The 14,068-nt window shown below is 29.7% G+C and overlaps 1 protein-coding gene across 2 annotated transcripts in view; it reads right to left on the reverse strand.

The window, feature by feature from the left end:
* Nucleotides 1–2,482: 2,482 nt before the first annotated feature.
* kl-2 (dynein heavy chain 2, axonemal kl-2) overlaps nt 2,483–14,068 on the reverse strand; it is a 192,858-nt gene continuing 181,272 nt past the window's right edge. For both annotated transcript variants that reach the window (XM_014421280.3, XM_014421281.3), the window contains 7 exons: nt 12,541–12,657; nt 9,235–9,385; nt 8,759–8,913; nt 6,141–6,236; nt 4,679–4,829; nt 2,881–3,042; nt 2,483–2,631 (listed from right to left, as the gene is read on the reverse strand). In XM_014421280.3, the coding sequence (XP_014276766.1) occupies nt 2,885–3,042; nt 4,679–4,829; nt 6,141–6,236; nt 8,759–8,913; nt 9,235–9,385; nt 12,541–12,657 (828 nt within the window). In that variant the 3' untranslated portion in view covers nt 2,483–2,631; nt 2,881–2,884. The remainder of the gene's footprint in view (nt 2,632–2,880; nt 3,043–4,678; nt 4,830–6,140; nt 6,237–8,758; nt 8,914–9,234; nt 9,386–12,540; nt 12,658–14,068) is intronic.

The following is a 14,068-nucleotide window of genomic DNA, read 5'->3' on the forward strand; positions in this document are numbered from 1 at the left end:
GAAAACATCTGTGTTCCATCCACAGAGAAACATGTGGGCCTTTCTTGGGAGTTGTTTCAGTTGGTAATGCTGCAGTCAGGTATTTATATTTATTTTTTAGGTTTTCAGTCAAGGAGCAATAATGATAGACTGAGTCAGTGCAGTCTCTATCAGTATTCAAATGTATTTGAAATGCATTTATAAATATAACAATAATTATTTATACAATGGTAGCATTAAAATATACACAAGAAATCAACATAAAGTAACATGATGATTGTTTTTAGGATCTTGGTTGCTAGGTAGCGGTATTGGGACTACAATGTTTGTTCTTGAAGCCCATAAGGAACTCTCTCTGGTGGGCAGGGCATATATAATCAATTATAAAGAATAATGCTCAGTAACAGAAAGGAACATTTCTATCCTATTTTGCCGAAGAAGCTTAATTTACTCTGGTTCTGAGATATGTGATTTGAAAATAGCACAACTTAAAATTATCCTGTTTAGAACATTTCCATACTGTACACCTGTGTTACATTGTGACAACCTAGAAGTTGCCCATTCTTGAACTTTAAGACTAATTCTGGGTATTAACCTCAATGTAAACCTTCCCTCTCTGAACATGGCCTGTTTGGCATCACTTTTGCTTTGAAGCAGGGACATTAGGGAAAGTCTCCTGCCCTAGTGTTTCTCAATCCACAGATACCTTCCCAGGATACTCCACTCCCAGAAGTTGGGGACTCTTCTTGTAGCATATCCCAGATGAAGAGTTTTTGTGCCTGATCAGGATTTGCTTCTTTACTAATGTGGAGAGCTTCCCCTTTCCTGGACTCATGTTGAGGCTGTCTGAGAGTGCATGGTTCTTCATTGATTTTACTTTCTAGGTCTCTAATGATTCCTGATACTCTTTCTAGAGTAGGTGGCACCTATTCTTTTCTGCCTATCATACACCGCTCTCTCTTTCCCTACCCCTTACTTTTTATAATTAAAATTTATTTCATTTTAATTATTTGTCTAAATATCAGTTAATTTCTCATTCTAGAGATATTAGAAAAAATAAATAAGGCACTGTCCTAGATCTTCAGAATGGCACTGTTCCTCCATCATCATTTGCCTCCTAAAGCATGATGTCTTTATCTGCCAAAGAAAGGAGTTCTAATGGCTCTGCAGCTTATTCAAAGTAGTCCTCTAGAGGTTCTACAGCGACTTTAGAAAGTGTGGTAGAGCCTGTTGGCTTCCTGCCATGCCAGTTTGACCCTATGTTTATGTCTTCTCCGAGGAAAGGCGCTTTTTTTTATTTGTTTGTTTAATACCAGATCGGTTTGGTGGGCCTTACATGGTTAATGTAAGAGGTACACTTTTTTTTTTTTTTTTTTTAACAAGACAAGAGACACCCCTAACTATATACAATGTTATAAATTAAACAAAAAATTAAAATAAAATAAATAGATTAAAATAATAATTCTTAATAAAAGATAAAAGAAACGTTAATAACAAAAACAATGACACTTATGGATTTAACAAAATAAATAATTGACTTTTAATGAAAAAAACAAAACAAATGAAAATGAATTTAAGAAAAAGATGAACAGAAAAAATAATAAGATAAAATAAAATTTTTGAGTGACAATAACAGAACTGATAAATATAGAATTTATAACGGGATGTCCTGCAGCATCCTGGGTTTCAGTCTTCGGGTTGTAGTTGGGTTTCTCAAGTTGTAGGTCACTGCTCCTTTAACTGTTGGTAACTGGGAGTGGTACTTCATGAACCTTTTTTTGATGTAATCCTCTATTTTCTTTATTCGTAATTCCCGATGCAATTGGCTGTTTCTTACAAACCAAGGAACACCCACTGAGGAAAAGCGTTTGGACTCTGTAGTCTGATTTTGACCTCACACCTACCACCAGCAGATAGTCCCTTCCCACTCGATTTAAGTCCTATGGCTTCAAAGCCATGGTGTAATTTTTCATGATTGTATAAATGTATTATAATAGTAAAATAATATTTAAGAGGAATTAAAAAAATAAAATAAAGTGAAACCAATCTCAGTGTGGGTGTGGAAGATGAAACTCCTCTCAGTGGTAAAGGTAGTTTTAACCAGCTGTATTTTACAACTTTTAACATATTTTTATGAATTGAATTATGTTTCAATAAATGTTAAAACATAACTTAATGTGAAGAGTAAGTATATTCCACATTTTTCTGGGGACTAGCAAAATTTTCTCGTGAACTACTAGTGGTCTGCAGACTACCACTTTGGCAACCTCTGCCATAGACGTCTGGCTTTCAGTCCCCCATGAGCCAGTAATATTTTTTTTTATAAATTATTATATTAGATTTCACATAGAAAGTGTAAAATTGTCTGTCGATCTACATGCAGTTATTCAATTTTCAGAATATACATATATTAAAACAAAATTTCAAGTTTCTAGAGGTTTAAAAAATTGTTTTTTTTTGTTTGATTACAAAGAATCATTATTAAAAAAAAAATAAAGCAAAATGAACAATTTAATATAAATTGTTTATTAAAATATACAGGTAAAATGGGAAACAACTAGGCAGAATATTATACAAGCTTCATTCTTATAATCTCATCGTAGATCCATTCGGAATCCCAAACTTTCACATAGTAGAAGATAATCCTCGGCACTATAAAATATTTTTAAAATTATTAATAAGCAATTTATGCATTCAATAATATAAAATAATCAAAACACCCAAAATAAAATACGAAACTTTCTAAACAACGTTCAGAATTAATTTGGCATAATATCAGTCTTCAATCTTGATTAAGTACAAATTATTATCAATACATTACCTATTTATTATATATATATATATATATCATGAAATATTATCTATTAGAGAAATTTTATGCCTTATTCATAATTAAGTTACATAGTTATGTAGAAAGCGACAGAAGAAGAGCTGTGCCACGTTTGATCCAGTAATGGGGGCTGGAGGTTCGAGATATGCCTAAGTCGACAGCTACAACGTAAGCCTCTCTGCCTTGAGTTCCGCATCGTTGAGGATAGTAATACACAGGGCATTCGTACACACCTACAAATGACATAAAACATTTAAAAATAGATAATCAGTTAAAATAGTATAAAAAATAACTACTTAAAATCAATTTCAGTACTTGCAGTATTCATTCAAATTAGTGTTACCAAGTCTCTCATATAAAGATAATCAAATAAACTTTTGAAAATTGGAATAATATATATTTGGAAATTGTATTTTGTCCAAAGTAATATTTAGGTGTTTTCTATTGGTCATTTTCAAATATCTTCTAATGCAGCCAACTATACGATAACAATTAATAGTCTTTTTCAATTTTTATCACAAGTTTGTTACAATTTAAGATCAAAATTAAGTCTTAGATATTCTTTGAGTTTTTAAAAACTTCATTAATGCCTTACAATATAAATTAATAAGCGTTATAAGCTTTTTTAAAGGCAGCCAATGTATAATATCAACAAATGCTTGCTGTAATATCCAGGTCTTTAAAAAGAGGCTGTCTTTTCACTGACTTTGAGAATTTAATTTTTTTAAATGTTTAATTTTATGATTCAAACTCACAAAATGTCTAAATAACATAAAATTGATCAAATATTATATAATTAAATATTTACCAATATAGTATATTATAATGTAAATTAATACTTATAGTAAAATAATAAATATATACATTAATAAACCATAAATAATTCATAACTTGAAAATATAAAACAAGTTATAATCCTTTGAAGTCCAATTTATACAATTTATTTTGTATATGCTAAAACACTATTTTAAAAGGAAGATGATCTGGGAGTGGTCAAAGAAAAAATTTATAGTAATAAAACTATTTAATGTGAGATGTTTTGCCACACTCTGCAGGGCTTAAAAAAGATCCAAACACTTAAATCGGGTAACAAAGTAAGTAAATAGATAGAAAAATAAAATTTAACTAAGGCGTGGCTAATTATGATAATTTCTATAAAAATGAACAATTAAAGACATTAAAGAAAATAAAAAGAACTGCAGTGAAACATTAAATTAAATAAGAGTTACAAAAAGGTTTTTATAAAAGTAATGGAAATCAAAATAATTACAAATAAAAAAGTAGATAAAAAATAAATACAAAAATACAGTACACACTAAAAGATGGAAAAAGGTAATAAGAATAAAAACAAGAATAAAGGAAAATAATGAACAAGATAGGAAATCTACCTTACTGAATTCAGGTAAGCACAAAAAATGTAACTGAGACTGCTTTCAGTTCAGCTCTTTCAGGAAAGAGAAGTGGTGGGGGTTGGCGGTTGACTAATATGTTGCATTTGAAAATAATGTTAATTCTTTAACTGTACTCGACCATCTTCCTTTTATTATTGTTATAAATTGAAATTAGCTAATATTAATCTTATTCTATATAATACGCTTTTCACTTAATTTATATTTTTTTGCTTTTAACAATAGTGTCCATTTACTGTTCAAGGCAACAGTCGATATTTTTGTTTTGTTTTTTCATAAATGTTAATACAGCTACAATACATGCTATTATCACTACAATACGTGCCAATATCACTACTATGTACGCCACTATCACTACAATGTACTCCAATATGTGCCGATATCACTAAAATACGTACCAATATCATTACAATACATGCCAATATCCTACAATAGGTACCAATATCACTGCAATACATACCGATTGTTTTCTTTTTATGAGCAACAATTGGCTTGAACAATATAACAGGCATTTCACGAACAAGCTCCATCGGCTGCGGCTCACACAATTTCATCGTGATCGATTCCCATCCAGCACCTTCTAAATACATTCCACGAACATATACTCCTTCCTGAGAAGTTAAATATTAATTATTAAGAAAAGATACAGATAAAATATAGAACAATATGAATCACAGGTTGGGTTTATATGTCAACAATATTTATAAATGGGTGTAGAGATTTATGAAAGCAACTAAATCTAAAATCCAGTCTCATCAGTTCACTGTAAATCATCTAAAAACCACAGAAGTCAACTTGGAGCAAGTGAACTTGAATAATGGAATTTTCTTTACTTTTATTTCTTACTTAATATAACTGCTATTGTCTGATGTTTATAGTTATTTTTATATTTGTCCACTCTCAGTGGAGAAGGGGTGGCAAGGAATGGAGAAGTGGGTTCCAAAACAAAGAAATGATAATAATAAAAGGAAATATCAGTCCAATGGTTAATGGCTGGAAAGTTATTCTCTGAGAGAGAACAGTTTTTGATCACTGTTCAAGATCAAGTGATTGCCACCAGATCACATAGAAGACATGTTTTAAAAGATGCAACAACACCCGATAATTGTTGATTATGCTCACTGATGCTAGAGTCAATCCAAAATATCACTGGTAGATGTGGAGTGATCGCTGGTACTGGATGACAAAAACCGGAACAGAACAATATAAGTCTCAATGTGTCCCTCTATAGAAACTATAGAAGAGATAACCTCTCACCTATAGAATTAAAGTAACATTAATTGGAAAAAATATATAGGTAAATAAAACGAGAAAAATATGGCTACAGCTGTATAAAAAATTGTAGTGAGAGGCATCTTATACAAACAAAAACAAAAACGAAATCAAACATTCTATGAAAATCAAACCAAAAAAAAAAGTAAAAGTGATTCTTGGTTAGATGCTTACTTCAGATTTTATAGGGAAGAAATACCTTATATACAAAGAAAAAAAAAACTATCTTATACAAACAACAAAAACCAATAAAACTTATGGTTCGATTTTAACTTAACTGAGTTGACTCAACTTAACTTTATATAAAAAGAAAAAAGTTTATTTCAGAACACACAGAGTCTTCACACGTAATTGTTGTATATTTTCCTTTAGTGCCCATGCCAGAACACAGAGTTGTTGGCTAACTCCTTTCGGCCACCGTCTCACCTTTCCCAGAAGTATCGAGATAACACTTGATAAACCCTTACAATTCAGAATGAGCTAAAGTACTCCAAACAAAACTCCTCTTTCCTCTTTCTCTACTGTTCTCAAACTAGGCATCTATCCTCTATCTATCTATGCAAATATTTTCCAGTGTTTTCATCGCCTTAACATTAAACCTTTAAATGTTACAAGCAATAACCATCCAAAATTAAAAGATAAACTCTTACCAAAGAAGCAGAAGTGATTTCACGGATATCTTTCCTCTGAGGTTCAAATTCCCAGAGTAATGTGTCAATAGATATGACCATTCGCCTGGCAGCAGTCTGGAAATAAGTTCGAAATATCATTATTTAACATAAAAGTAAAAATTCACATCAATTAAAGATGAGCATATAAAAAAAATATTATCAAATAAAAAATTGAAAATAATTTAAAAAAGGAAGATGGTCAAAGTAACTCAAATGGTAAATAAATTATTTATTGTGAGCTAACATTCGCTCCACTTTGCAGGGCTTCATCAGGGCTAAAAATATACAAAGAACTAAAACAATGTACCAAAGAAATTTTGCTTTTAAATATAATGTCATTTGTTAACTGTAAAATTAACCCACTCCACTGCCCTGTTGATATCCTATATCTACCTTTACCTCATTCATTTACTTTCCTTCATTTATAAAGGTGGGTGTTCTATTTTAGTCATTATTTTCCTTTTTTCTTGACCTTGATTTTATTCATATTTTCCATCTTTTAGTGTGTACTGTATTTTTATTTCTTTGCTTATCTACTTTTTTATTTGTTATTATTATTTTCTGCATTAATTTATTATTTTCATTATTAATTATCTAATCCTTTTTTGTAATTTTTTTTTTTTAATACTTTCTACTGTACATCTTATTTTTATTTTCTTTAATTTGCTCTGTTAATTTTTATATAAATTTTCACATGTTTTTAAATTATTTTTAGCCATACCTTAGAGTTTACTTTTATTTCATGTTCTCTTTTATTATACTTTGTTAGATTATTTTAGTTGTTTGTATCTTTTTTAGACCTGATGAAGCCCTGCAAAGTGGGACGAAACACTGGCTCACATTAAATAGTTTATTATGAGGTGTAGATAGTTGACCGTAGATTAATGCTTGAAGAAGTTTGTCGGGGGAGTGCGGTCAGCAAAGAACAACATAAATAAACAAAACCATATTATTAAAATAAATAAATATGGTTTTGTTTATTTAAATAGTTTATTTACTGTTTGAGTTATTTTGACCCTGCTTGGACCATCTTCCTTTTAAAGATTACACACAGTCAATTAATGGTCTTCTGAAAGTAATTTGTTTAGATATTTCAATAAAGAAAAAACCTATGACTTTCCTGAAAAAGTGAATTCTACTTAAAATAACTGCAAGGAGGATTAAGTGTGTTAAGTATTATAGCCTGCCTATTTATATTCTGGGGCAATACGATCTCTAAAAAATGAACAATTATTTTATTAGAAGAGTTGAAGTCTAACCATTTGTAATACTTAACTATTTTTTTTTTTGATAAATGACTCAACAGATTTTCAAGTTTAATGGCTCAAATTAACCCCTTAATTTGTACGCTCAAGTTAATTCGAGCGCGCTAAACAGGCCAAACTGTGCACTCAAGATATAATTTTTGACACTAGAATATAATTAAGAATTGAATTGAAAATAATAAAATAAATAACAATGATTTTTTATTCTTTGTAATAATCCTATATATCTTTAGCCTATATATTCATAGGGAGCTAGGTATTATGACCAATATCCAAAATCCAAAATTAAAATAAACATTCTGATTATTTTTGTATTTTTTTGCCAGCACAATGTTCTAAATTGTGTTTTTTAAAAATTTTTTTTATACCACACAACTGGTGTGCAATCATTTTATTTGTACAAAGGGAGTTACAAAGCGACTCATTTCCATTGCAAACATGATTTTTTTTTTTTTTTTTATCAGAAATGGTTAATATAAAGCAAAAAAAAACTTTTGGATTCTGGGGATAGTCTCCAAAAATATGTGCTGTCTTGAATGTGTTAGGGTAAGCTCAAATTTCCAAATTCATCCTTTAGATAAGTTTTATTGATGTAAATAACAAGGCAAAATATTAATGTAGGACGGATATGGATTCAATATTAAAAACTGAAGCTCCAATCTCATAAATTCAACTCTTCTTTCATATTAATAATTATATCAATGTTAATATTAAAGTGTTCATAAAAATAAAAATAATGATTTCATGAGATCTAATAATTTTTTAAAAGTAGAAATCACCACTTTATAATAGAACTGAAACTTCTGTGTGTGATTTAGTAATTCGCAAAACACAACAGCAGGACTTTGTCCTCCATCATTATTTCAGTATGGATGCTGCCATAAATGAATTATTTGATGCCTCCGTCTTTTTTTGACTGCACTTGCTAGAATGAGAGTTTTGTCGCCTTAAAACTCGGATGATTGATTATTATTCACCATAATTACAAAACAGGAACTAAACAGCGATAAGATCAAGAGATAAAAAGAGGCTACTAGCACATGCCATCGTGAAAGGTTGAGTCATCTGGATGCAGAGTGCATCTTGAGAGTAAAGGCCGCCGAACAGTACTGTACTAAGAACCAACAAAAACAATTATGGGACTATGTAGGTGTTTAATTGGGTGTTATGAGCTATGAGGATTTGAACTTTTCCATCTGCCTCAGTTATCAATAACAGAAGTAGCTGAAGTATACTAATATGAATTATTTAAGTATTTTACAAGGAGGTTTAATTAGGTCTAATTTGAAAATAATGAAATGTGTAATAATAATAATACTGGATTATGACAACCTGTAAAACAGCAGTGAGGAAGCCAGTCGGGAAGGTAAAGTAGGCGAGGCAGAACGTAATAGGAGTTCGGATAGTCTTACTCCAATCAGTAAAGAATGTCACCCTAGCTACGAGGTCACGTGTCCAAGAACCTAATTTCTTCAACGAAGGATACGCTAAAACAACAAATTAATTTTTACATACTTACATATTTAAATACATTTTTTATAGTGAAATATATATGTTATAATGTTTTTCTTTGTTACTAATATACAGTAAAAAAATTATACATATACTGATTTGAGTTTTTAAAAAATACAACATAATCTAAAAAAATAAATTATAATTATAACTAGTTGAAATTAGTACTTAATATAGATTATCTAATAAACAAAAATAAAATATGAGAAAAATTATTTCAAAAGTTATATATTGAAATTAAAATAGTTATTTTCAAATAAAATATATATTTTTATGAATTAATTCGCCTGGTTTACCTTTAAGCCAACCACTCGGAATCCTTGCTTCATTGATACATGTGAAAATCTCTTCTAGTTCAGAATCCATGACGACTATTCCTTGTATTCCTTTTTGAAGATCAATTAGAGAAAGACGCATCGATTTCAACAAAGAGTTATAACGCGAAATCTAAAACCAAAATATATTGTAATAATGAAAAATTATAGATAAAAAATAAAAAAGAATTTTATATAGTTTTAACTTAATTCTCATATCTTAGGCTTGGGTTCAAATGAAATGCTTTAATATCTAACAGATATTTTATTTAAATTTTATATTATAATAGACTCTTTTCTTAGGGCGGGTTTCTAGGCAATCAGAAACATACACTTTTACTATTAACACTTAAAGCTAATTTATATCTCTTTTACAAATGTATTCAAATTAAGGTAGAACAAAACTAACTAATTTCATAGAATCTTCTTTTGATGATTTCCTCAATTAACTAAAACTGACTGCTGACAATCTTTCAGTAAACAAACATTAACAAAACAAAGTATTGGTTCTCTTACAGTTTTTAACTCACTTCTCATCCACCGAAGTGTATTGTTTGGCAATACAAACAAAGAGTCCTTTATTCTTCTTGAGTCCTTCCAAAATTCCGTTGAATTGTGGCCATGTTAAGAATATTCAAATATTTTAAAAACTTTATTTTAACTTCCCATCAAAATTGTAGTTACAGAAAATTTAAGAAAAAATAGAAGTTAAGAATAAGTATTAAAGAAAATTATTCATAAAGTAAATTATAAGAAAAAACTCGTGAAAAAAAAAAAGTAGTGCTACAATCGATGTTGAGAACAAACATCTAGAAAAGGGGAAGGAAGAAAACTTGGTTTTTGGACATTCATTGCTTAGGTGCGGGCGGGGAATGATGTTTCCTGAATGAAGAGGTCCTCAACATCTTTTGTCTATCTCAAGGGAGACATCTTGAAAAAAGAAGACATCAAAGAGTCACCCAAGAAGAATAAAGGACTCTTTGTTTGTATTGTCAAACAATACACTTCGGTGGATGAGAAGTGAGTTAAAAACTGTAAGAGGACCAATACTTTGTTTTGTTAATGTTTGTTTACTGAAAGATTGTCAGCAGTCAGTGTTAGTTAATTGAGGAAATCGTCAAAAGAAGAGTCTATGAAATTAGTTAGTTTTGTTCTACCTTAATTTGAATACATTTGTAAAAGAGATATAAATTAGTTTTAAATGTTATTGATAGTAAAAGTGTATGTTTCTGATTGTCTAGAAACCTGCTCTGAGAAAAGAGTCTATTATAATATAAAATTTAAATAATGTATCTGTTAAATATTAAAGCATTAAATAAAATTCTATTTATCTATTTAATAGTAAAGTTTTTAATTTGAACCCAAGCTATCTTTTAGATATGAAATTAGTTAAAACTATTAAAATTCTTTTTATTTCATTTAAATAATTTTTTAATTCTTACAATACAGATTGATTAATAACAGGTAAAGGAACTTAAACAGATGTTGATTCAATCTAGTAAGTAATAAATTTATAACATACAAATACTTGTAATAAATTCAGTGCTATAACACGATATATGCACGATAACATCGTTCATTGATACCCAAAGCATTAGAGAGCTACCATGGCACACCACATTTGCCATTATGCTAGTTTAAAATTATCTATTGTTCCTGAATAGAATGAGACAGCCAGATTAAGTGCGTATATCGAATAGCGATATGAAGAATTCATAACTCCAGAATGTGAAGGTAAGTTTCTTGGAGAATCAGGAAACTGGAGACTGAGAAATGAACTATGGCAACTTTCAAGAAATAATGTGTTCTCGAAGTAGAGTGAATATCGGTGCAATGCTGGCCAATTGTCATCCAGCCTCTTAATGAGCTGAAAACACACTTCATTTTTTTTTAGCTTGATCTGAACGATTATTATAATTTGTGTATAAAAAAAAATTAATAAATATATAACCAACTGCTCTAAAGTATCCTATAATATTCTTCTTACCCCTGTCTAACAGATCCACTGTCTTGGACTGCCTATCTGAACAAACAACTGACTTGGAATCCTCTTACAAGACTGAAAAGATAGGAAAGTCGATTCTGACTATTACAACACTTATTGGACAAACAGTCTCAATTTCAAACCAATTACAGAAGACTGATCTACATTACCATAATAAGGCCTATCAAGACGTACAGAGTTGAGCTTTGGGGCTCCACTGAACCTACGAATTCTTCTCGTATCCAATCCTTACAATCCAAAATCCTTCATAAAATCCACAAATGCTCCTTACTTTATCCCCCAACTTGCCCAAATAAAATCATCCATAAAGACCTTAATGTTCCATATATCATGTATATAACCGATCCAGATATCATTATCACATATCATGCAACTTTTGCAAATGTGAATGAAGGAAGGAAGAAAAGTGTTTTATAAAAGGTTTAAATCTAGGAAAAAATTATTTAGAAGAGGTTATATGGAACAAAGGCAATTAGCCTGCATTTTTATGATTTGAAAAAGGAAATTACATCAATATGAAGGTATCTTTGAGAATGACCTGAGGGTCGAAACATTGGAAAAGTTGTAAAGAATAAAGTTGAGAAAAAAAAAAAGGATCAAATTTGTTTTAAATTAAGAATAAACTAAACCACTCTCAAACAAGAATATATAAAATAATTAATTTATTTATTAGTTTAATAACCTCAAAAAGTTTTTATGAATATAATTTTTTTTTTTTTGCAACTTTCTTAAAGTTGCATTTGCTTGGGGCAACTTGAGTGCCGCAGCACTCACCTAAGGAACCACTGACCTATAGGATGTAGTTCATTCAGCTGTACCTTCCAAAAAGCGACTAAACTAGACTTTTCTTTTTGGGACCATCATTGATTAAGGTCTCGTTCAAACATTTAATATATATATTGTAATAATCCGAGGTGCATGAAAAGAAGATGACCTTGAGACCTTCTAATTTAGAAATGTGATTAGAGTGCCATGGGTAGTTTCTCTACAAGCCTGTATCATACCATTGTAATGTAATATCACATTTACTAGATGTATTATTATAAAAATACAGCTGTAAATTTCAATAAATAAACAAAAATAAAATAAATATATTATAAACAAAAAAAAAATCTATAATTTTGTAAGAACAAATTGTGAGTAAAGAATAAGGAAAACTTATAAATATAAAATAAACCAAAATAATATCTAACTCATGTGTTTAAACTAGATCCCTAACCATATGTTGTTAGCCAAAACACTAACAGTTCTGTAATTAAAAGAAGTAATATTAAATTATTCACCTCTTGAAGAAGAACTACATCCAGAGGTTTCTTATAATATCCCATTGCTTTTTCGGTGCTTTCATAATCGATCGGATGAGGAATCTTCTGTAATATATCGCTTGCCAATCCCATAACCTAATTAAAGAAGGAATGTAATAATTGAAAAAAAATGTAAACAATCACAGGAGATCCTGTTTATTATTGTTTTTTATTTATTTTCACAATTATAATAGAGAGAGAAAAATGCTTTGTTCATCCATGCTGCCCAAATACATCGGGTTGCTACATTACACAGCATACTAATCAATCCATGATCGGACATATATAAATTACAACAAGTTTCGAGAAAGTAAATTAAGATAGAGTTAAAATTATGTAAATATAAGCGATAAGAAAATTATATACAAATGAACAAAAAGAAGAAATAAAAATAGTTATAATATAAAATAGACAATGATATGTACGCATTTATGCAATAACTATTATTCGAGGAAAAGATGGTAGGGGGGTGCGTTCAAATTAAAACACAAAAAGGTTGAAGTAACTTATTTAATCGTGCCAACGTTTTGGCCAGAATTTCTAGCCTACATCAGGGCTAAGAACGGAACAAGATAACAACCAATGAATACAGAAAATATAAACAGAATGACATGAAATAAATAATTGTACAAAATGGAATTAATAAAATAAAGTGATGAAAGAAGTGGAAAACAAAATGTATACATAGGTATTTGAATAAGTAGGTAAAATAACATAATTAAGGAAATAAAATAAAAATGAAGTTATATAATGCAAAGAAATGTGAATATATTAGTTTGTTAATAATTTAAAAATTAAAATTATGGAAAGAAAAATAAAACTGAGGGAAAGAAAATATATGTAACCATAATAATAGATAAAGAGGCAAAATATAAATAAAGTTTATCAAAAGAAATGAATAGAAAAATAAAATTTTCTCCTTCATCTTCTCCTCATATAAGTCATCCACGGTCAACTATCTCTCATGATTACGAATAACTATTATTATTATATATTGTAATATGCTCTTTTTGAGTAAATAGTATATTTTGATGTATAAAGGGTTTTAATATGTTTTATTTTATGTATCATTTTAATATTCATTTGTTTTGTTTATCCAAAAAACAAGCTAACCAAGTTTCATTGTTTATAATAACTTCGTGATACAAAAAACCAAGATGGCGGTATGTTGAGCAGATTCAAATATCATAAAAACTATTTTAACTCGTCCCCTCATAATTGAAAATACAGAAAATTAAAGGAAAAATAGAAATCAAGAAATAGTGCTAATGGATAATATTCAGAAAGTAAATCATTTGGAAAAATCCCTAACTATTGTACGACAAGCGATGTTTACATGTAACCGCAAGGAAGGTTTTCGTTTTGACAAAGGACAGTCTTTGTGTGGAGAGAGAGGTGAGAGGACGTCTCCTTAGAGGAGTAGGTCCTCATGAATTTCTGTCTGGCAAGAAGATAGAAGCCATTTTGGACGCTTGGACGCCAGAACAATAGGAAGAAAAGAAAACAT

Source organism: Halyomorpha halys, unplaced genomic scaffold (genome assembly GCF_000696795.3).
Source record: "Halyomorpha halys isolate HHAL.00 unplaced genomic scaffold, Hhal_1.1 Scaffold311.1, whole genome shotgun sequence".
NCBI lineage: Eukaryota > Metazoa > Arthropoda > Insecta > Hemiptera > Pentatomidae > Halyomorpha > Halyomorpha halys.